This window comes from Sander lucioperca, chromosome 15 (assembly GCF_008315115.2).
Source record: "Sander lucioperca isolate FBNREF2018 chromosome 15, SLUC_FBN_1.2, whole genome shotgun sequence".
NCBI lineage: Eukaryota > Metazoa > Chordata > Actinopteri > Perciformes > Percidae > Sander > Sander lucioperca.
In genome coordinates this window covers 25,212,394-25,237,480 of record NC_050187.1, presented here as the reverse complement: position 1 = coordinate 25,237,480, position 25,087 = coordinate 25,212,394, and the positions used below count along the sequence as shown (strand labels likewise).

The 25,087-nt window shown below is 37.7% G+C and overlaps 2 protein-coding genes across 7 annotated transcripts in view; one reads left to right on the top strand and one right to left on the bottom strand.

The window, feature by feature from the left end:
• Positions 1–4,417: 4,417 nt before the first annotated feature.
• Positions 4,418–8,549, top strand: sf3b5 (splicing factor 3b, subunit 5). Of its 2 annotated transcripts, XM_031308410.1 has the most exons (3): positions 4,418–4,555; positions 7,850–8,149; positions 8,414–8,549. In XM_031308410.1, the coding sequence occupies exon 2, from the start codon at positions 7,878–7,880 to the stop codon at positions 8,136–8,138; it is 261 nt and encodes an 86-aa protein (XP_031164270.1). In that variant the 5' UTR covers positions 4,418–4,555; positions 7,850–7,877; the 3' UTR covers positions 8,139–8,149; positions 8,414–8,549. The 2 variants fall into 2 exon arrangements, with proteins under 2 accessions (XP_031164270.1, XP_031164262.1); XM_031308402.1 differs by having other exon boundaries at positions 7,850–8,549.
• Positions 8,550–17,938: 9,389 nt separating this feature from the next.
• The window catches only part of phactr2 (phosphatase and actin regulator 2), a 47,395-nt gene continuing 40,246 nt past the window's right edge, over positions 17,939–25,087 (bottom strand). For all 5 annotated transcript variants that reach the window (XM_035992171.1, XM_031308305.2, XM_031308333.2 and 2 more), the window contains one exon: positions 17,939–24,002. In XM_035992171.1, the coding sequence (XP_035848064.1) occupies positions 23,987–24,002 (16 nt within the window). In that variant the 3' untranslated portion in view covers positions 17,939–23,986. The remainder of the gene's footprint in view (positions 24,003–25,087) is intronic.

Here is a 25,087-nt window from a genome sequence, read left to right as displayed (position 1 = left end):
TAGCAGTGTGGGAACCGAACCCGGGTCTCCCACATGTGTCATATCCACTGCGCCATCACCACCCACCCTCATCCAGTCAGGCAATATTCCCATCCATCCACCTGATTTCATTACCCTTTCTCCCTGCTAGTGCATAGCTGTTCCCAGGTCTGCTCACTAAAAGACTGGCTATCAAAGTTTGATCATTATGCCCCTGTGACTATTATTTTACCTTAGATGTAGCTATGCAAATGTGTAATAACAGTACATCTATCTGGCAGAGTACAAAACAAAAAAACTAGAGGAAGAGAATTTAGACTGAATCTATACTCTTATGCACGTACACATACATGCACATACAGCATACACACGAATGACCCTTCATTGCACTACATATCGTGTCCTTTTCTGACACTTTTCAGCCACTTTGGAGCAGTTACACACTTTATAAGGTGCATTGTACAGAGTAGTTGTAATACCATCTACAAAGACAAACTCTACACTATCTGGATTGCATTAACAACCCAATTTCTGCTGACAAGGTATTTCAGCGGTACACTTAAACGTTCTGTATATTGTAAGTGGAGCTGAATTGATACCCACCGGTCTTGTTCATAGGTTGAAAAAGATAATATTGCAGTATTACAATTCCATACCAAGGAGAGCTTTGAGTAGAACATTTTGAACGTTTTGAACTAAAGCTAGCAAACCCTTCTTCTATGCATTTGTCAGGGGCACTCCGCCTATTTTACATATGATCAAGAACAATTCACTCATCATGGGGACTACTACTCCAATAATACTACTTACGCTTGTGATAACAGTGTTTAACACTTTTTGAAAATAAAGCCTCAATCACAAAATGGGTCATGGGTTATGAAAGATATGGGGGTTTACCAGGCAGGAAGGGTCTACTATAAGATGCTATTGAGTTGCATTATGGTAATGCTAATTGTAGGATTTTGTGTTTTAGGTGCTTGAGCTCCAAAGTCTGTAATTTCCTAAAAAGTAAATACAATCTTAAATATTTAATAATGACTGGTAACTTTATCACTATATTTCATGTTCAGCTGACCTGCTGTGTACTGACTAAAAGACAATTGATAGAAATGAATAACTCAGGAAGTATATTAGACACTCTCTCCATTTTTTGTCACCAATAATTACACTAGTACTAAAAGTACTGAATTACATTTCCTGGAACCTTCCTATGAATTGAGAGTTACATATTAGTTCCTTTCTAGGAAATTATAGGAAACAATGGGACCTGTAAAATGTTTCTGAGATATACACTACCGGTCAAAAGTTTGGGGTCACTTAGAAATTTCCATTCCACTCCATTACAGACAGAATACCAGCTGAGATCAGTTGCATTGTTTTTTTAATCAAGGCAGCAGTTTTTAGATTACATTATGGTGTAAACCATGGTGGTGGTGGTGATGGCGCAGTGGATATGACACATGCCTTTGGTGTGGGAGATCTGGGTTCATTCGTTCATACGTTCATGGAGTAATTTCCACTGCGATACATCAACCAGTGTGTCCCTGAGCAAGACACTTAACCCCTAGTTGCTCCAGAGGCGTGTGACCTCTGATATAGAGTATACAAATTGTAAGTCGCTTTGGATAAAAGCGCCAGCTAAATGACATCTAATAATAATAATAATAATAATAATAATAATAATGATGTGCTTACATAATTGCAAAAGGGTTCTCGACTGTTGTAGAAAGAAGTGGCTGATCTTTAATGCAATATCTACATTGCCCATTATCAGCAGCCATTCATCCAATGTTCCAAAGGCACATTCTGTTTACTAATCTGATATCATTTTGAAAGGCTAACTGAGAAAACATTGGAGAACCCTTTTGCAATTATGCAAGCACATATTGTAATCTGAAAACTGCTGCCCTGGTTAAAAAAACAATGCAACTGATCTCAGCTGGTATTCGGTCTGTAATGGAGTGGAATGGAAATTTCAAAGTGACCCGGGATTTTTGACCGGTAGTGTATATATTTAACAGCATATTTATTCAGCAATATCTCTATTTTGTCTTCTAATTAAAATGTAGTGCAGTGTATGCAAATTGTTGAATATTGAGGTACGGACTGCTACAGACTGAAGGAAATAGAAACTGAAGAAAAGGCCTGTTAATAATGATCATGATCAAACACACACAGAGAGATAATGCAAAGGAGTAGCATAATGTAACAGGTTGTATAACAGCACATCTTATTCATCCCCCTTTCTATCTCAATTATTCTCCTTTAAGTGGATTTCAGAAGACTAATGACTTAATTGTATCTTTATGCTCATTCTGATGCAAATCCCACATCGTTTACCCATTGTCTGCTTCCCCATTGTGCATTCAAGATAGTCTAGTTTTGTCTTAAAAACCACACTGAACTCTTTACTTTTTCTATTTTGCCAATAGAGACTGAATATGTTGCACAATGCATTATACCACAAACATAAAAGGAAAGGAAGGCTCATCAGATCCTCTGGGCACTCTCACTTTTTCTCATTAATGAAATAAGGACAATATACCAAAAATTGTAAATAAGATTTTGTTCTTAATGACTTGCCTGTAAAAATAAAAGGTGAAATAAATAAAAAGGTGTCTTTGACCTAACTCACTCAGCGGCTTCGGCAAAGACGTGCTATCAGAAATGTAATCTCTATCCCTGTAGATCTCCATGGTGCAATGTGGTAAATGGAAGTTTCTTTCTTATCACTGTTATCCTTCATATTGAGTTATTCTCCTCAGGTATTTTTCTACAGAGCGGGTGAGCTAAACAGACAATCCAGTCATGAGCAGCAGTCCTCATGAAACCTAATTAAATAGGTATGCTGTCTAGTTTAATCACACATGAAGGTGAACCTTAATGATGGGATCTTATACCAAGATGAATGCTTTTTCGATACCTAAACTTGAATGCCTCTTTTAGTACGTCAGTGTAAATTAACCTCTGACGGCATTGTTTTACTTTCCCTGCATTTATAGAGTTCCATTATCACATCAAACTTTGTTGATTCTTTCTGGGTTTCTAGTTATTTCTATTAATAGCAGGCTGCACACATAAAAAACAGACACAGTACCAATAACAACACCTTTCCTACATGTACCATAACTTGTTACATGCTCAGTCAATTTCCTTGGGGATGAATGCACTTTATAAGTACTCTATAAGTAAGATAAACAACAACTCTACTAAAAATAAAAGCATCAATAGAAATATTATAATAGTAAAAGTTCACTGACGTTTTTAGCCACGCTGGCAGTGTGGGGGTCAAGGCTTTGTTCCCAGGGCCCTATGTTCGCAAACTAACGAAGGGAGATTGATGTTTCAAATGCAGTTTGAATGATAAAAATGTATTCAGCCACTGTGGAGGTGGAATGGAAGTTATAAAAAAAACTCTGTCCACAAATTTGAGGGCATAGGTTTTAAGAATATAACATAAATGGGCTGTAAGCTGTATGTGGGTGATTTCAAAATAACGGACCCAGGGAAACATAAACTATACGTAAATATATAATAAATCATTAGCATGCTAAGACGTTAAACCAAGATTAACATTGTAAACATTATACCTGCTAAAAATCAGCAATTTTGTGTTGTAATTGTGAGCATGTTAGTGTGCTGATGTTAGCTTTAAGCTAGCTCTGAGTAGAGCTGGGCAATATATCGATATTATATCGATATCGTGATATGTGACTAGATATCGTCTTAGATTTTGGATATTGTAATATTGTGATTTCCTGGTTTTAAAGGCTGCATTACAGTAAAGTGATGTCATTTTCGGATTTTATTATTTGCCTTTACCCACTTAGTCATTATATCCACATTACTGATGATTATTTATCAAAAATTTCATTGTGTGAATATTTTGTGAACGCACCAATAGTCAACACTATAATATCGTTGCGGTATCAATATTGAGGTATTTGGTCAAAAATATTGTGATATTTGATTTTCTCCATATCACCCTCTAAGTACTGGTATGCCTACAGACTCACAGAGCCACGAGATTTAGACTCACTTGTTTCCCTCAGTTTTGCATTGGGTACACTATGTTACATTACCAAATCATGGAGTAAAGTACTGTTAATACCTGAAGATAATAGTCCAACAAGGGCATCAGATACAACAGAGCTGTTTGCAGCCTGTATAAAAATAGAAGCGATTTTACCCAAAAAGTGTGTTAACATAAGACAACTTAATTACCAAGAATTTGACATACTCTCAGAAAACTTGTTTTTTTTTACTTAGATGTAAAAAACTGCAACATAAAGCATTTCTTGTGTGTCAGTCTGAGGCAAAAAAGCTTAAAAACAGATGACACTATCCTTATATCCTTACTATCCCTGGTACACCTGTTTAGGCAACACTGGCCATGCAAATTTGAATCTAAATTTGAAAGGAACAGAAAGTTACCCCCATTTGTTTCTCTCCGGTTCATTTTACAGGTGGAACCTACCGGAAGTCATCGTTCCATTGCATTGCCACGAAGTGCGAACGGAGGAACATATTATTTTCATCTTCTTCCTTCGTGCTTACATTCTTTACATTTGATCGAGTAAGTATATTTAGCACCTGAAAACTATATCATCATTAAGAAACATATATTTAGCTAAAAGAACAGTTTAAGTTAAGGTTCGAGGATACTTGCATTGGGCTAACACGAGCTAGCTAACCTCACGTTACTGTTGGCCAGAAAGTCAACATTAGCATACTAGCTAGCTAACTGTTTCTTTGTAAAAGCGAGGGAGCTGTTTTCCCGGTATTTACTATGTTACGGTTATATTGAACAAATAACTGGCTTAAGCACAGACACAGTAGTTCATTTAACAATGACTAAGCCAGAGATGTAGCTAGCTGTTTTTTCTTTTTATTTAGCTAGATATTAGCAATATAACTGCTTAACTGTTACATGGTTAATTCGATCTGTGCGCCTCTTGCATGAACTTAAGTTATGTCCTTGCTATATCGTGAGACCGTGGCATTTATATTAACATTATATGTACTGTGAACTTTTGCACATCCCCTCATCAATAATTTTGCATACCCTGCTCTAAACCGTCCCACCTTCCTTCTTTCCCTTTCTAAAACACCCATAATGTACATACTTGTTAAGTGTCTTTTTACGTACTTTTTATTGTAATATATGTATATTTATTAGGAGTGAGCATATCTCCCTTATAAGACGATTCCATACATATCTAGATACATGGGCTACGATAGGGTTTAGGGACGATACAATTTAATCTGGAACGATTCAGTTTGATTTTGATTAAATGATTAGGTGCGATGAGATACGATTTAATCTGATAGATACAGTTAATATCTATTTAATGTACACACATTGATTTCCCATTTATAAATTAAAATAAACCAATTCTATAAAAGAAGCATTGCCTACCTTCAAATAAATATATATTTTGTAAAATGGACCAGGGAATAGTAAAGCTAGGACATGCTAATAGTATACACTGTAACTTCAACTTAATTAGCTAGCCTCTTTAAATCAAATAACATCAACATCAGCTCCATGTTAAATGAAACCGCCTCCTTGCTGCTGTCAAGTCCTGAGAGACAGTAACTCCAACACAGGTCCACGTTACACAGCCATTGTGAGCACTCCACTTATAATCGTACACAGCGTTAAAGTATAACGCGAGTTCGTACTGTTGTGAGCGTTGGCATGCGGCTAGCGGACTTTTGTGCTAATGAAACTTAACATCTTAGAACATATAAATGCTAGGGGTGGGAATCTCTTGGCACCTCACGATTCGATTCCGATTCAGAGGCCAACGATTCGATTCTAAACCGATTATCGATGCTTCTCGATGCAACAATTTTTTTATGTACATTTCCATGCGTGATTTAAAAAAAATATACATATAAATCTGAGTTTGCTACTCAGTTTGCTAATCACTTCCTAGACAAAGCAGCTAGACAAAGCTTAGATTTTGACATATATTTGTCACACGCAAGTTTTAATGAAATGTTTTGTCTACTGAGGTTTTTGTTTGGTCGTTCCATTCTTAAGCCTTAAACATGCTTGTGAAAGTCCCCTTCTCTCAGAGTAATCTTCCATGTCAGAGGCTCAGTCATGTTTAAAGGTGGAGAATTGGCTTCTTAGAACATGAAACATGAGGTGGTCAGATGTAATGTGATAAAGTAGATGAACAGCCTATATGTGTTTTGCCTAATTATTTTATGTATGTCTTATTAGATCATGTGTGTGTATATATACAAAAAAAAATGTTTTTCCTTTTGGCCATTTTTGTGTTTTTTTTCTGCTTAAACTCTAAGTTGTTGTCCATTATCCCATCCTCTTTCACTCACTCTGTTTTCTGATTTGTACTTGTCTGGAGACAGTAACTTTTGAATAAAAATCAACACATAAAAAAAAAAAATATATATTTTTTTTTTTTTTTTTAAATAAAATAAATAATCGATTATTAACTTATCAGAATCGATAATCGAATCGTTCTAGAGAGAATCGCGATGCATCTAAGAATCGATTATTTTTCCCACCCCTAATAAATGCCAATATAAACTTAACACCCAAATATATATCTATAGCCTACATATTTATACAAGTCTTCTCACATGTGTATGAACACACGCATGGATGGATGACTCGCAGACCACAGCTAGTACAATTTACAATATCCACAATGTATTCCTCTCAGCCACTTTCACCGCTAACGAAATTATAAACGAAATTTAGCAATCGGCACATGTTTTTTCTGCAAAACCCAAACAAAGGCGCTGATTGGCTGGTCCCCGCCATCCCGATCATGAATGACCAAGTCCTTAATCACACAAATGTTAAGGCTTTTGTCTCCCTCACAAAGAAACACACACCCGTCTCTATCAACAGCATTGCGCACAACGCAGCTTCGTTGGATTGACAGCAAAGCTTCAGTCAACCGATTCGTAACGTTAGAAATCTTGGTCCATTTAGACTAGGCATGGGCTGGTATAAGATTCTGACGGTATGATAACCTTCAGCAAAAATACCATGTTTACACTCTCTGTACAACACAGATAGTCGCAAACCAGATGTACACAGTGGTGGAAGATTATTTTAACACTACTGTAAAAGTACTAACTTAGCAGAAAATGTGTACTTGTTTGCTTAGTGAAGTTACGTTAGGAAGGAAAATGGCTGACGTTAGCCTGTTATCTGCCTCGGTAGCAGCCTGAAGTAATTATTTCACTATTGTTAGACATGCTACGTTAACTCTCATAGCTGATTGCAAACGTTCATTCAAAGACAGCGTTACGTTACCTTGAATTTGTTTGGGGCGTCTGTGCTTTTTCAGTACCCAAAAAATTCCCACATAGCCGGCTTCAGTCTTTTTAGACGTGCGGGAAGAGTTAGGGTTTCATCTCCTGCAGCCATAATGCACATACACTCGCACCAACAACGGGGGGGGGGCGTGACACTCTACGCTGCACGTTGGCAGGCAGAGGGATTTCTGACCGGCACTTTCTGTCCGCGACGACTCAACTCACTCAAAACAGCTCATTCCGCAGGAACGGTTTAACGGGAAACTTTAGTGGTTTTGATACTGACTTTTTCAAACTGTGGTATACCTTAAAACCGGTAACCAGCACATGCCTTATTTAGACCAATGCAGGGGTCCATGTATCTATGTAGTCGTATCTGTGATAATACAACCGGATACCGATTCGTATCGGAGAATCTTTACACCCCTAATATTTATGTTTTTGACTGTATCAGTACTTTGCCTTTTTGTTTATTCCCTTTTTAATATGTTAACGTATGCACCTAATACACCAATGTGGATTCCTTGCAAGTGCATATGATTCTAATTACATTCTGATTTTTGTCTAGAGCCTCTGGGAGTCTCATCGCCGCAAGAATGACAGACAGATACAACATTCACAGTCAACTGGAGCATCTTCAGTCAAAGTACATCGGTACAGGACACGCCGACACCAGCAAGTGGGAATGGCTGGTCAACCAGCACCGAGACTCTTACTGCTCCTACATGGGACATTTTGACCTGCTCAACTACTTCTCCGTCGCTGAGAACGAGAGCAAAGCGCGTGTCCGCTTCAACCTGATGGAGAAGATGCTTCAACCATGTGGACCACCAGCAGACAAACCTGATGATGCCTAGATTACACTGGAGTGAGCTGTGGCTGTTTTTTTACAGGATGATTATGTATGATTCTTTTAGTTTGTTGGACATACAACTTGATTTTCTGCATATAAACATATTTAATGTTATGCTCTTGTGAAATTTCTGACCATAAAATGAACCCTGTATAACCCTGCCAAGTTAGCAACACTGAATAGATTGTCCATTTACACAATAGAAGATACCTGGACACAGATCTTCACAGGAATCTTGCATCTGGATCACTGAAAAACCTTGTTTCTTGTCCCGTACAGCTCTGCAGCTCTCCGGGAAATTATCAGAGAAGATGGAAAAGTGGCATACTATCATCTTGTATTAACTGATGTAGCTGTATTCTCGATTAAACTTTCTGTTTTGTTTTAATTAAAATTCATACGTTACCAATTAAAATGTATTTTCTCATCATGAAGTCAATGCCCAGACTACATACAGATAGGTGACAAATTAAAGTTAGAGCAGCACAAAGTGACTTAGTGCAGTGTGTGGCCACCACCAGCAAACAACCGCTCTAATGCTCCTCAGATTCTCCGAGTCTCTTTAATGCTATAGAAGGAATGAACTCCATTCTTGTGAAATATACTCCATTTGGTATTTTCACAAAAATCTTCTATAGGTGTTAAGTTGAAATTGTCACTGCAAAGGACGTAGCACACAATTCATACTCATTAAGTCATTAATGGCTACGGAAGCATTTGTATTTTCCCCGCTTAAGTTTTTATTTTAATTAATCTGTCTGTAAATTTCATCCATGTCATTAAGAGAACAAATTGGGCAAATTCTATGGTATCCATACAACATATTGTATTAGATTTATTCTGTCGCTTCAGTATGAATTTGACAGAAGAGGAAAAAAAAGAGTCACACAAAAAAGATATTTAAAGTGGCTATATAACTTTCAGTTTGTGTTGATTCTAGCGGCCATTGTGGACAAAAGCGGTAGTGTTTTTAACCACACCTGCTGTCGAAAAGGTCTTTTCTTTACGGTGCTGTATTACTGAGTTAGCATTACCGGGAGGTCATATAGTCGTGATGAATATTTAGCTGAAAATCATTCATTTACAATAAGGAAATTCCATTCACGTTTGGTGTGAAGACAAGTGTTGCATACGGTAACTTAGCCCTGTTTTGGATGTATCTGTGTCACGGCTCACGAGCCAAAGCAATAAGAGGTTGTTGTAGCAACCAACGTAGTAATAACTTATATAGTGCATTTCCTGAAACACATGGACGCTTTACACAAGTACAGGGGGACGAGGGAAAAGGAAATAGGACAACACAAAACGGACTAAAAGGAATAAAACGTCCACGCTAAATGAAAGGAGGACGTAATGCTACTGGCTCGCAACCACATTGCGCATTGTAAAGTTATTTTATGAATGAAATAGACATATTGCATACCTGAGGGCCAATTCTGGGACGTTTTTGAATCATTTACAATCCCGTAATTTTCTCCATCGTTTGAAAGCCCGACCGACATTGACTCTGTTTCGCCTGTCATCTTTCACTGTCCCTTTTAGAATTTAGTTGTTTTTCATTTAATATCATTTTTTCCTGTGATGGCCCTTCCCCAGTATCAGACATAATTACAGCAGATAACTTTTAAAATAAAATTAAAATACAATTAGGCCTATATAAAGACATCTCCTGCTACCTTTTACCTGGCTGGATACACTAACACAAGCTTTTCCGGTGATACACCAAAATCTGTGACCCGTCAGAATGTCTGCTCTGTAGCGCCGTCTACCTGCCGTAAATCATTTTGTGGCTTTGCAGGAAAAATCCATAGATAGTAAAAGAAAGGACACAGCGACACCATATATTCTATGGAGTACCGACAGAGACCAGTGAAGTCACTTTTCCGGTGATGGCTGAGCGTGCTGCGCGGCCTCCAACTGAGCTTGACAACGTAGATGTGAAAGTGTCTGAAAGTTGTAAGTCTTCTGGTAGCTGTGCCGAGAGAAGTCTTAATCATTCCGAATCTTGCAGAGACGGAGAGTGTAGGTATATGTAAGGAGATAACATAGGCACAGGCTAATTATTGCTAACTAAAATGCTAGGTAACATTAGTAATTAAACTTAAACAACTAATGTAAGTCGAAACTGCCTGCAAGCTTCTCCTGTACTATACGGTAATTTCTCTACTGTGTGACAGAAAGTTGCGTGGTACGACACAATCGTTAGCCTATTTTTACAAAAACGTCTGCTACGGAGCCATAACGTGAGGTACAAGGTAATAGAGCCTTTTGTACATTGTCGTGTTTCTTTAGAAATAAACAATGGACAAATAAAGTCTTTAAACGCTTCAGATGTAAAGTTATTCTTTCAAAGTGGCACCAAAATGAATGGGAGTCAATGGAATGCTAACGGGAGGTGATGGCTTGTTAGCCTAGAATCTCCCCATTGGAGGTACGCTTTCCAGATGCACGCTTACCCCCTTGGAAAAATTGGAGCCGGGTAGTGGCATTAAGAAAAACTACTGTATATAAAACTAGCGTTTTTTTCACTGTTAGTCTCGTTTGCTGTTACAGGTCATTTATGATCATCAGATGGAACATTACACAATTTCAGAAACGTGTAAAAGTTACATATAGTCACTTAAAAAAAAAAAAAAAACTTGAGCACCAGCTTCAACACAAACACGCTCAGAACAAATATTAACTGAAGAACAATGCATAAAGAAAATTGGTCACATTAACAAACGATTAGTGTTGTATCAAGTATATACTGTACATGAGAAAGAAAAAAAAAAAATACAGCTGTAATGTGCAGAGTAATCAAAGTAAATTCCAAATAGGGCTTAAATAACCCCATAGTTTGGAACTGTAGGAAATAGTTTTGTGTTGTGAAGCTTAAGAGCAGTGCCAAATTCGTTAAGTCATATGATACATGTAAGTATATGAAGTTCAATTTTTGCATTGACATATTTTACAGTACAACAAACTTGAGGTCAGTTTGGAAAATGTAAACTGCAAGCTAGAACATTAACAACATCCAGCATAAAGCAACTGCATGTACATATATACTGCACAGTGGTATGTTTTCAGCAGTGAGTTTTATTTGTTTGGCCTTGCAGATTCATCAAACTATTGCCCACCTACACAGTCCCTCACATGCACCACATTCAGGCGTACACACACATTTGTACCCAATCATCCACCCACACATTTAAGTGCACACTGATCAGCTGTGCATGCCTTAAACATCCTGATACACTGTGTCTCATTATATCTGATTGTGAAGAAATAAATTAGTACATTGCTACATGTTTACCATGTACTGTCTATTTTATAGAGAACAGTATGTCACTCAAGTACAAATTGCCTGGTCTGGTACTTTTCATTTAGATATCTGAAAAGCAAGTAATCTCAAGCGGTGGCCCCTTTTTAGAAACTGCAATGAAAACGGCTCATGGCAGACATTAAGACAATTATCCCAGTGTTGAATTTGAATCAGCGCCTTTGGAGTGTCTGTTTAATATGCTACTAGAAAATATTTTTTTTATGTAAATCGTCTCAGGGTGGTTGAAGTAGACTAGGTGTTTGAAGCTGCAGTAGGTACAAGGCTCTTGTTTGGACTGAAGTGGGCAGCAGGAAAAGTGAGATGTGTGACTAGAAAAGAGCAACAGGTGCTGAGGTTTCACTTGCTGACTTTGGTGATTTATCGAAGCATAATGGCAGGCAAATTCACACACAAATACTGACACTTGGTGGGAGAGGATGCTATGCATGACTCATTGTTGGATTGAGAGACAAGTCAGTGGGTGCCAAGGATGTTCATGTGTTGCGCATCACATCTCTGTGTGTGTGTGTGTGTGTGTGTGTGTGTGTGTGTGTGTGTGTGTGTGTGTGTTAGATGGTTACTGGGGTAAGTCCTCACCATCTGTCCTCACTGTGAGAGTCGTGAAGACGGTGCTGCCAAGTCAGTCAGGCATGAAAGCAGCGCGAGGTCTGTCGGTGTGTCACACACATAAACTGCTTGACTTGTTCTCTCTGAGCACATAAATAGAAGTCTGCTCCTTAGTTAGTGGCCTGTCCAGTGACATAAGTGGAGATGGACTCTCCTTTTTTAATGGGAATACGGATTGCAGGTGGGTGTACTTTGATTACAGGCTCTCAAATACAGCTAATAACACCCACGTTGTAGGTGAAGCACTCTGAGAGAGAGTATTCTCCAGTTTATGGTTTTCTCTAAAGAAGACAGCAAGGTGGCTGGGTTAGCTCAGTTGGTAGAGCGGGCGCACATATACTCAGCAAAAAAAGAAATGTCCTGTCACTTTCAACTGCTTTTATATTTTAAGCAAACATAACATATGCCAATAGTTGCATGCAAATTAAAAGATTTAACAACTAAGACATAAACTGAACACTTTTCACAGACATGTGACTAACAGAAATGGAATAATGTGTCCCTGAACAAAGGATGAGGGGGGAGAGGGAGGGGAAGGGGTCAGTATCTGGTGTGGCCACCAGCTGCATTAAATACTGCAGTGCATCTCCTCCTCATGTACTGCACCAGACTGGCCAGTTCTTGCGGTTGTTGTTGCCATCCTGTACCCCGCAGGTGTGATATTCGGATGTACCGATCCTATGCAGGTGTTGTTACACGTGGTCTGCCACTGCGAGGACGATCAGCTGTGCTTCCTGTCTCCCTGTAGCTCTGTCTTAGGCGTCTCACAGTAGGGACATTGCAATGTATTGCCCTGGCAACATCTGCTGTCCTCATGCCTCCTTGCACCATGCCTAAGGCACGTTCATGCAGATTAGCAGGGACCCTGGGCATCTTTCTTTTGGTGTTTTTCAGAGTCAGTAAAAAGGTCTCTTTACCTTCCTAATTATCTTTTAACTGTGACCTTAATTGCCTACCGCCCTTAAGCTGTTATTGTCTTTTCGACTGTTCAACAGGTGCATGCTCATTAATTGTTTATGGTTCATTGAACAAGCATGGGAAACATTGTTTAAACCCTTTACAATGAAGATCTCTAAAGTTATTTTGATTTTTTACAAAAGTATCTTTAAAATACAGTGTCCTGAAAAAGGGGCGTTTCTTTTTTTGCTGAGTTTATATGGAGGTTTTCTCCTTGATGCAGTGGCCGCGGGTTCGACTCCGACCTGCGGCCCTTTGCTGCATGTCATTCCCCCCCTCTCCCCTTTTATGTCTTCTATCTTTAAGTGTTTTTATACAGCAAAGGGAAACGTGTGAGTGAAACAGCTTGCTCAGTTTTATTTTTTCCTTCTGCAGACCTTCACTATAAATACTATGTCCTGCCTGCCAACACACACATACACACCATAAAGACTTTTACAGTGCAGGGACATCAACAAGTTTTGTATACTCATAACACACATCCTGAGGTGAATATACAGTGCGCAGCATAAATGAGTACACCCATGCTAAATTTGACTAAAAAGAGGAATAGAAAATCATCTTTTGGAAATTGAACTTAGTGCCTTAATTAAAAAAATGAGGAAAAATCCAACCTTTAAGGACACAAATTTTCTTTGTGACTGAATAATGTATGATAAATAAATAAATGTTCTTCCTTATGATTTTATGGAAAGTACCCATATGGTACGTGGGTATGTGATGATGTGGGGCTATTTTAATTCCAAAGGCTAAGGGAACTTTATCAGGATGCATAGTATCCTGGATCCATGAAATAACTGGCCTTTAAAAATAAAAATCTGCCTGCCTCTGTGGGAATTTAACATAGGGGTGTACTCACTTATGCCCCCTGTATTTTAAGGAAGAACATTTATGTATTCACGATACATTATTCATTCACAAAGAAAATTGGTGTCCTGAAATGTTGGATTTTTCCTCATTTTTTTAATTAAGGCATAAGAATTTTTTTTATTCCTCTTTTTAGTCAAATTTAGCATGGTTGTACTCATTTATGCTGAGCACTGTATATATTAAAAACCTAATAGGCCCCTGAGCTGATGGATGGTTCCTAATATTTCTGGAATAAAATGTCTTTTGTTTCTAAATGTATACTATGGATATTTTCTACTTCCATTTCATATCCCTCTGGTTTTGAAGGTATTGATCTAAATCCACAAAAACAAAAAAAGAAATGAATTGCAAAGTAAAGCTCAGCAGCTGTGCTATATTATGAGACAAACCTGGAACCAGCAGAAATAGAATTTGGCTTTACACACAAAAACAAAATTGACGTCCTTGTATATTTTCAACATAGTGTTTTTAGGGTAATGAATAAGAATAAGGTTTGGTAATGTATCCACTTCTGTGTAGCTGTAGCCCATAAACCTGTGTTACATGCTGGTATAGATGATCACACCAGTGGAATATGTTGCCATTTTAGCCACACTGGTGCAGCTCTAAGGATGGTGTGTCACTTCAATCCATACTGAAATATATCAACTATTGGATGGATTGCCATGAAATCTTGTACAGGCATTAAATATATAATTAATAATCATTCATCAATCATCAAAAGTTAATATGTATGAAAATATACATAAACACGAGTCCAACATATTATTAGCAAAGATAAATTGGCATATCTGTGATTTGTTTTTAAATTTACACAATGATGACAGGCTTATCAGCCTGTAGGTAAGATAGCCACTAAGGTAGCCATCACATATACAGTTAAGCTAAAGGATTCACTGTGCTACATGTATGTTTAACATTAAAACATGATGTATAAATATATCAATAATTATTATTGTAATAGTTTAGTAATGTATGCACCATAAAAAGGTATGTATGAAGGCTTTAGGCCGCCCTACACGTTATTGTAGGAACAGTTTAATACGCAACTCAATTTTTATAAATGTGCGGGGGGTCCCTGCTCCGTCTCTCTTTCAGCTAAGGCGTCCTTGGCCTAAAAAACATTGAAGACCCCTGGTCTAGACAATTAATTCTATTCCTTCACATCATCCTTTAAAAGCTAGAGTTAGACTGAAAACTGCATTGACATCTCTGTGTGTTTACATTTTTAAATAGTTTCTGGCACAGTGTATGGCATCTTCTAATAACCACTTGGCCTTTCTGTGTTCATGCTGATGTGAGCATCTTGTTCGGTTCTCCTCTGATTACGCAGGACCTCAGCCAAATGGTTAAAAGGTCCAGGCAGCACATGCACCCTCGTCAAATATGACTGCTCCCACAATCCAATTATCTTTGCCCTTCTCTGCCACCCACCTGTTTTATCTATCTATCTGGCTTAACCCTCTTTCTCTGTTGTTCTCCTCCAGTAAACTCCTATCTTCTTTACTGTTTACACGCCCTTCTGCAAACCTCATCACTTCTTCCTTTTCTCCCACTTTATGTTCCTTCTTTCTTTCTCCATCTCTACTGCTCAGACAGGCTTACCAGCGGAGTGGAAACATCCAAGATAAACGACACAAAGTAATGACTCTGCAGCGAGGAAAAACACTGAATATTTTCTGCGAAGAATGCCGCAGTGCGTTTCTGGCATCATTTTCTCTGAATAAATGCAAACAGAAATGCAATAATGGCACTCAGAGGAGGAAAGTAAATTATTTTATTATAAAATTCCTTAATGAGTTTTTGGTCATTTGTGCAATGACAAATCCAGCTTAAGTGGAGTCTTTTTGAAATACAGGTTGTCACCCTTACTTCTTACAGAACAACATCCTTTTCATGACATTTCTGAGCAGAGAAAATTGAAAGCTGACTTTGTTTTAGTATTATTTATTTTTCTTCCCTGCGTTGTTAATCTTTCATAACCTTTTACTATTTTTTTGCGAAGAGTGCAAGTAATTTTAGAAGTGGAATAACTGTAATTTGAACGGGAAGACTGGGTGGAACAAACATTTTAATAATTACACTTTTTGTAACCTGACAGGGTATTAGACTGATGCTTACTATCCACCCTTTTTCAGTTGAGTAGCAGACCTACATTACAGCCCAGACCTCCAGGCAGTGTGCCAGGGACGAAACTGCCTTCCCATCCTGCCTGGGAAACTTCATTAATGTGGGGAGTGTGTGTGTGTGTGTGTGTGTGTGTGTGTGTGTGTGTGTGTGTGTGTGTGAGTGAGAGTCGTGTGTGTTTGTTTTTTACAGCTACTGTGACTCTGGGGGCTAAAACCTTTTGGAGAAGATTGGCTGTTTAACACAGGATTTAAGGGCTGAGTGTGGTCAGGTGTGAGAGGTGTGTGTGTGTGTGTGTGTGAGAGAGAGAGAGAGACTTAGAGAGAGAGAGCAAGAGGTTTATGATCACTGTGGTCCAGCAGTGCATCTTTCAGATATAAGTGCCAGCTGCTACAGTTATCTTGCTGTCCTCCTTTGCTCTATAAAACAGATTATCAGCACTGTCAGAATAGTTGACAAGTGGGCGTACATCACAAGCAAATCAAAAACTTGAATCACACGTTTCCTGTCACTGAGGTCAAGCTGTAGCACATTTGTTCTGTAAAATCAATTCCAAAGCCTGCAGGTTATCAGAGAAGGTCTTTTAAGTTGAAGCCCCACTGGTGATTCACAATCTCTGTCTACGCAATCTCTTTCTGAATCTCCTCGTTCCTCCTTCAATCTCTTTCAATTTCTTGTCCTCCTCTTCAGATCAAACTCCACTATGATCACATCCTCTTAAAAGCTGGCAGGCTCGTACTCAGGGTGAGGCTGATGGATAGGGCTGGTATTCATATCAACCAAAATACACATATACTAAAATACTCGCTCAAATGTAAAAATGTATGCAACACGCATCAAGATGCCATGCACTCTGATACAATGAAATTCTATTTTTTTTATGTTGCCTTTCTTTAAATAATTGTTAATTTTTTATACTGCAATGTACATTTTATTCTCGTATTGTATCTGTTTTTAATTTTTTAATCGTTTTTAACGGCTCTTTAATGTTTTATGTAAAGCACTATGAATTGCCCTGTTGCTGAAATGTGCTATACAAATAAAGCTGCCTTGCCTTGCCTACGTGCAAGCAAGCATGATATCAAAACAGTGCAAACAAACAGCATTCATAGAGCTCGCATTTAACTGGAATATTCATTGGAAATCTATTTGGCAAAATGTAGTTTTAATGGCACGGCAGAGTAAAGCCATTCAACTCAAAGCTGTTTGTCACATTGTGTTTGGAAATTGGAGGCTGAAGATGCTTATAAAAATGCATCCCTTTTAGCAACATCGTTTGTCCTTTTGTAACCCAAGCAGAAACTCAGCAAGAGCTAAAGGTCCAGCACGGTTCAATGCAGATTTCTAAAGAGCAATTACGCTGTCATCCTCGACAATTATTCAAATTCAGGGCACATGAAGGGGATGAGAAAAGCTGGTAAAGATTTTTTTTTTTTTTCAATTTAAAAAGAAAAAATCTAATATCCTTGAAAGGCTTAATTGTCACTAATTGCTACACCTTTAAGCGTCTAGGCTGTAAATATCTCTCTTAGCCATCTTTATGACATCAATGGAAAAATTCCAAATTGGCACATTTTTTAATTATTTCAGGAAATCTTCAAGAAATGATGTAATGTATTTAAAAATAAAACCCTACCGAGACTCTTTCCATTTCATGTCTCAAGGATATTCCTCCTAAAACCAGCTCTGAGGAGTGCAGCCAGCAATTTACAGTGATAGAAAAGAGAGAAGGGGGATCAAGGAAACCGCTTTTTCTTACATGCTTGTTGGGCATGTTATCTGGCTCTTCTGTTTGCTTCCATGTTACTCACACATTTTTTTTTAGACTGTGTAATATGCTCAAGTCTACTTATCTACTTCAGATATACTTCTATGCTGATCTTATGAAACAAGAAGAAAAAGAAACTGACAAAAATAGATATTTTTCCATGGTTCTTTATATACAAAAACAATATACACTGTTTGGACGTAACAGTAGCTGTTTTTGGGATGTATGACATCATCTTGCGACTTCAAAGATCAATTAAAAAACAATGCATTTCAAAGACTGTCAATGCATTTAAAATTGTAGGGTTTATATTGAGACTGACCGACACAAAATCCCCAGCAAATCACATACCTTACTGTGGATTTCACATGATCAAGAAAAAACACATTAACATTAAAGGCTTTCGGTCAACACCAGCCTGATTATGGCTCTGTGATTTGATTTGGGGGGGGGGGGATTTGTGGAAGCCTCAAGCACCATTACAACAGCAGACATCCTCAAATGTAAACATTTTCATGAACTGGTGGAAGCCTCCAGTACTGCAAATGAACAGCAGCGGATGGGAAAAGCATGTGTCTGTGAATGAACCCCCTCAACTGGAATCTTAGAGAAATACTTTTTGAAATCTAACGGCAGGACATTTTTGATACTTTACTTTCACATATTCCAAGTTATCAACGTTGCAGAGAAATGTGGGGTGTGTTACAACATTCGGGTCTCAGAAGCTTTATTTAGTTCCATACAAGATGAGATGAAACAGACTGCAGCCATTAAAGTTTTTACAGGACTCGCTCCTTGTGATTAATACTGACTGGTTAGAACACCAACTGTCAAGGCTTTTCCACGCTCTCAACTGCTTTGTCTAGATGCTAATTCTGGACTAAAATAGGGATTTATGTATCAGTGTTGCAAAAAAATAAAGTCACCTGTTTTAAAATAGAGCTCTTCCCTGGAGATTCACAAACAAGTAAGATTTCTAAAGCTTCTTATTCTCCTCCTATTATCTCTATTTAGCATTTATAAGCAGTTTATAAACACTTAATACATGGTTTGTAACACTATAATGTAGTTGTAAACCAATAGAAAGACATTTTTAAGTGTTTAATGTAATTTGTCACCAATTATACATTTTTTGATTAAGCATCCATAATAGGTGTATAAACAGCTAATGAATGAATGATTGATAGTTTAGTATAACAACTGTTATTGCAACTAATCCTTAGTGTAACAAAGCATTTAACAACTATTCATATACATGTAGAAATTATTCAGACAGGTTTGAAACCATTTATAAGTATGGGTCCAAAACATGTGTAGACATCATTATATAGGATTATGAATGTTAATGTTATAATATTTAAACTTGCAATAACTTGTTGGCAGCGGAAACATGTTGTGAACACAGTATTGACATATTATCAACTTTTAAATTGATATGGCAAACAGTTGCTTATTTACACATTCATCAGATACGGAGCAACAATATTATTCATTTGGAGTCATGTTTCAGCCCAACTGGCAAATGTAAATCCCAAATTCACTCTGTTTAATCTCCGTTTTGGTCTCTACCAACTCCTGAAGGAAATATATGTCTCTTTAGGTGCTAATTTCTCCACTTTGTTTACCAGCTAGTTACTAACTAGTCTCGTGCTGAGCAGGTAGTGTTCAGTAGGTTTTTAACAGCTGAAAACAGCTGCATGCCGCAGCCGACAATGACACTATGAGAGTGGTGAAAGTGAACCAAAACAGTAAAGTCGTGAACCGAACAGCTAAACAATGAGCTGAAACCACAGACTGTATAAAATATGCAATAGTCTCTGACGTCACCCATAGGTTTCTTAAGAGCCAAAATTAAGCTAAAAATTGGCGGCTCCCGGTGGTTCTGGCTGTCGCCATCTTGGCAGTGCCTGACGTCGGCTAATCCAAAAATGGGCAAAGAGATGGAGCTGAGGGGGGCCGAATGAAGCCTACAAGTTAATACTCGCCTCCTGTGATGGCAGCTACTTGTCACTCAAAGCAGGACACCCTTAATTATGCATAACTTTGAGCCTTAATATGATTTGAACGGGTGATCCACCCCCTATACAGTTGTCATGAAGCGGGAACTTAGCTAAAGAGACCAAAATCGTTTTTGGAAAAGGCTGTAAAAATGCTTAATTCTGCCGTAAATTAGTACATTTAACATGGAGGTTTATGGGGATTGGTTCCTTTTTGGAGCCAGCCTCAAGTGGTCATTTGAGGAACTGCAGTTTTGGCACTTCCACGTCGGCTTCATTTTTCATCAATGGAGGTTGCCGCTTGGCTGAAACTCACTGTAAATCTTGGTAAAGCCGGGGGAAGCTGCAGATTTGGGTGATAAATCTCTGGTTTATCATCATGAGCGACCCTTTTCACATTGTCACTTGATATATTTTCAGAAAAATATTGGTTATAGCCAATCTGCTTACACCTACATAACCATTTACTCATTGACTATAAACTGCTTATAAATGCTAAATAGGCTGGGTTAAAATAAATGGTACCAGTTATGCTTCAGAGATTTTCTTTTCTACAAAGATTCAAGCAGCATATTCATGTTTACTCAGCCATGACAGAATTGAAGCTGATCCACCAAGACTTCTAATTTGTGCTAACATTTTTATTACATTATTTGCTGCAGTATGTTCACCTTCATAGAAGCTAATTTCACACTATATGCAACTGATCAGACTCATGTTTACTTACTTGGATTACATACTGTGCCTAAATCAATGTAGTTTAAATTTCAAGTCACATCCGGTTTGTTTTTTTCTAGTTTGTGCAAGGTGACCTAGGGTCATCTGAAGAAATAAATCAGAAGTGAAGTCCAGAAAGGATTAGGCTATAAATTGCTTTTAAACTGTCTCCATCCATTAAATATATATTGCATTTCACCTGCTAACTTCAGTTAAAGTGAAAGTGGAACAGAAGACAAAATAAGCAGTGAGAGATTTACCACTATCTGTAAAGTGGCTTGTCCATGGTGGTGTTTAGGAAACAGGTAGGTTTGGAAAAGACGTGACAGTTATTCAACATACTGTGCTTAATATGCTGCCTAGAAACAACACTGATACATGTACTGGACTGTTCATTTCATTATTAATGTCTGGGGATCATAAAAAAACAAGACAACTAAAATCAGAGCTTAAAACATTGACATCAAAGTTCTATTGTATCATATTGGTAGTAAAATTGATTTCAATATGCACATGCTCGATATACATTATGTACAAAATGATCAATACATATAACAACATAGACATTGTCATGAATGAATACTGTTGGTTATTTCCCATCGCTGTACATCATTTCATGTTACAACCAAGGTTACAACCTCTGCACATTCAGAAGCAAGAATGACGAGTGTCGTCGAGGTTGGAGGTCTATTGTGAGAACACACGCCTTTGGATGTCAGCAAGCTCAATCTGTCTATCACTTTTCAGCCAACATCTCCTTTATAGTCCAAATATGCTGGGAGGAAAAAAAAACGTTTTTGTTTAAATCTTATGTGAACATCCACGCCATGTTTTGTTTTTTTCTTCTGTCCCTGTTTTCTATATTAGTCCTAAAATATTTTGGAGAGGAAGTTATCGGTTCAGGTTCTCTCTGTCCTTCTACATTTCACCTCTGACTTTTCTGAGCTTTATTTTTCTGATAGCTCAGCGAAACATTCTGGCATTCACGAAGAAACAAATAATCATGAATTGATCCCCTTTACATTTTGGGTTTACAAAGCATTGCATTAACATACATCTTGAGTATTTGGAGCACGTTGAAGCATACAATCTATAAATGCACCAAATATGAATGGCCAAACCATCTCAGCCATGTTGCTAACAAACCATTAATCTACACACACACACTAACATTTCTGTGTATCTGCACATTTAAACAAAGGCAAATCTTCTTGAGTGTAGTTAAGTTGTTGTGCAGCCAACTGCATTACCTATTTGTATTTATTCTCCTCCCAAGAAAAATCAATTCAGACTTATGAAAGTCTAAACATCTTTCCAGGAGTGCACAAAATACAAGAGCATTGGAGTATAAAATGGACCAAGAAATGCATTGTGCTGCTTCATAACCTTCCTTGTCCCTGCTTAAGTATACACGTATCTATAACGCGTATCATAATTTTAGTTTTGCCATACGTGTGATATGAAAGGAAAAGTTTGACATTTTGTGAAATACTCTCATTCACATTTTTGCTGAGAGTTAGATGAGAGGATTGATACCACTCTAATGTCTGCGCTATTTATGGTGCTACAACCAGCTGGTGATAAGCTTAGCTTAGCATGAAGAACAGAAACAGGGGGAAACAGCTAGGTGGCTCTGTTCAAAGGATAAAAAAAGTCTACCAGCACCTCTTAATAAACATATTGTCTTTAATATGTACAAAAGCCGAAATGTGAAGAGGCAGGCTAGCGATTACCCCCTGCTCCCAGTGTTTATGCTGAGCTAAGTTAATCACCAACTGGTGGAATCGATCTTCTCAGCGAACACTCAACAAGAAAGTGAATATGTGCATTTTAGCGCTGCAACTAATTATTATTTTGACTGTAGATCAATCTACTGATTATTTTATCTATTAATTGATTAATCGTTTCATTTAAAAAATGTCAGAAAATAATGGAAAATTTCCATTATAACTTCCCAGAGTTAACATATTAAAATTGCCTGTTAATACGATTCGGTCCGAATCCTAACAGTATTCAGTTTGATGTCGTATATGATAAAAACTGCATTAAATCCCCACCTGTTCAGCAATGTCTTGGACATTTTTGCTAAAAATATATGAAATTATAAATCAATTATGAAAATAGTTGCAAATTAAGTTTTTGAAAATTGTCTAATTGTTTCAGCTCTACTGTATTTCCCAAAACATTTATCAATTCCTTTAATTTCTCAGGAACAAAAGAGTGTATCAAACTGTGCTGATATGATATGGATTCAAGGTGCATGTTAGGGCAAGGTGTAAAAGGACCACTTGTGAGCAAGTCTCTCTTGAGGGTCACAGGCTGACAGATTAAATTGCAAAAGCATGTTCAAGGAAATGGAAAATTAAGTACTTCTCGACTTCCTCGAGAGGCCTTTAGATTGCTTCAGTGGTGACACTCTCAGTGCCTGTTCTCTATTCATAAATCCACCATAGGAAGTTTGCCAAACAAAGTCAAAACTTTCAAATAAGAAGACCAGCAAACAATCAAATTCCTGCTTTTTCTTTGGCACCAAGTCTCTCTGAGAAAGAGATCCAGCCAAAAGCCTAAAATGAAAACTGAAGTAACAGCAAAATCCAGCACTCTGTGAACAGAGGTTTGCACGTAATAACTCAACACAAGATATATAATAGTACATGATCATTGTGTGCGGATTACAAATGGCTGTGATGGCAGAGGGATTTTCATTGCACTTCACTATTAAAGCCTCAGGTGTCCACCGATCCCTCAGCTTCAGCAGTTATAAATATAACACTTGCAGATTATTCTTCATCTATATACACATCTTCATCCTCACAGTCTATAACTCTTATGATATAATGCCCTCTAGTGGCAATATACTTTAAATATGTCTAAAAATGAACTGCAGTATTTCAGATTTAACTCCGAGAGGCACATCGGAGCAGAACAATCTGCCTCTCCTCCCCTCTGATCTATGACACAGGCACTGACATCAGCACGCAACCATCCAATCACTCCCATTTCCTGTTCTAGGAGGATGCCCACATATGGCCATTTGGCAGTTTATGACAAGGCATACCTTGGCAAGTACGCTAACACTTTAATACAACTGAGCCACATTCACTACTAAGAGGGTGATTTTGCACATTTTTCCTCCCTGGAACCTCATGACAAGGCCTGAAGTAAAACAAAAAAACAAACAAACAAAACATAAAAAAACCAGCAGGTTCTGGCTATCTATAATAAATAATCTAATCAGAGTGCTATACACACCACTGTTCTGACTATAGATATGTGCAAATGTTTCACGGATGGCCAAGGCCTTAAGACACACCTGTAGCTGTCACTTTAGACAGAAATACATATCATCAGGCGCAAGAGGATCCCAAAGCAAAGTGGACTAATCTGTGTACTGAGGATCTGGAGGATCTGGAGGACTGGGAGACTGCTGGGAGCTGTGGACCGGAGAGCTTGTGGTGCTGACGTCCAGCTGACAGTGAGAACGCTTAGGGCCGATGGAATCTAAAAATACAAACACACAGGCTTAGTTTAGGAAAATTCAATACACACACACAATTATAAAATTAATCAATATAAATGACATTGTTCATTCTTGTTGCTGTTGCTCACTGCAGAGCAAAGATATACGTGCATAGCATAGTTTAGGGTTACATGGGTTGCAATCAAATTAGTTTTAACAAATGACACGTGTTCTTATTCCTTCTAACTTTTTTTTTTAAGTGACATCTCTAAATCAAGAAAGTGCTTTATCAAGCAACAAATATTCATGGCAAAATTAGAATATGCACACTTTTTCATAATCCAGTAATACATTCAATTATCTACTGTTGTGTTTTGATCAGATATGGATCTTCACCAGGGACAAAAACACTCCTCAAACACCCGTCCTTCGAAAATGAATTTATTGTCACTTTGAGCTGCAGCTAATTGCTTTAGAGAATGAAAATCGTTTGGTGTAATGATGTTTATATGATGGATCTAAATGCTGCAGCAACAGATAAAGGTGCTATTGGTTTCATTAGTTTTTATGGAATACAAAAGATAAAACGTTATTTATCCAAAGGGAAATTAATGTGCAGCAGTTTCAATACAAGGTGGAAGAGTGCAACTATAAAAGTCTAAGAGTACAATAACAATAAGGTGCAAATCCAAAATATATACAATGCCAAAATCAGGTTAAAAGTATGGGTCATAAAGATATAAACAGGTCTCTGTCTCAAATTGCAAATTTACATCATTGACCGCCCTAAAAAATATATATATATATATATATATTTTTTTTTAGGGCGGTCAATCGATTATAATATTTAATCGCAATTAATCACAAATGTATCTGTTGTAAATGTACTTTAAAAAAGGGATATTTTTAGGGATATAAGTTTTTAATGCTCTTATCAACATGGGAGCAGACGAATATGCTTGATTTACGCAAATGTTTATTATTATTGCAACAATCCAAGATGTGAGAGAAACTGTGATGGCTCGGTGGAAGCTATGTGCGACGAAAGTCATATGCTCGAAGTCATATGCTCGAACGGGAGTTGCCTGGCCGCTGCAATCATGTTGCGTGCAGTGGTCAGTGTGCT

Bases quoted from the DNA above. Each gene is read 5' to 3' on its own strand.
- sf3b5 (XM_031308410.1), top strand. From the start codon at position 7,878: ATGACAGACAGATACAACATTCACAGTCAACTGGAGCATCTTCAGTCA.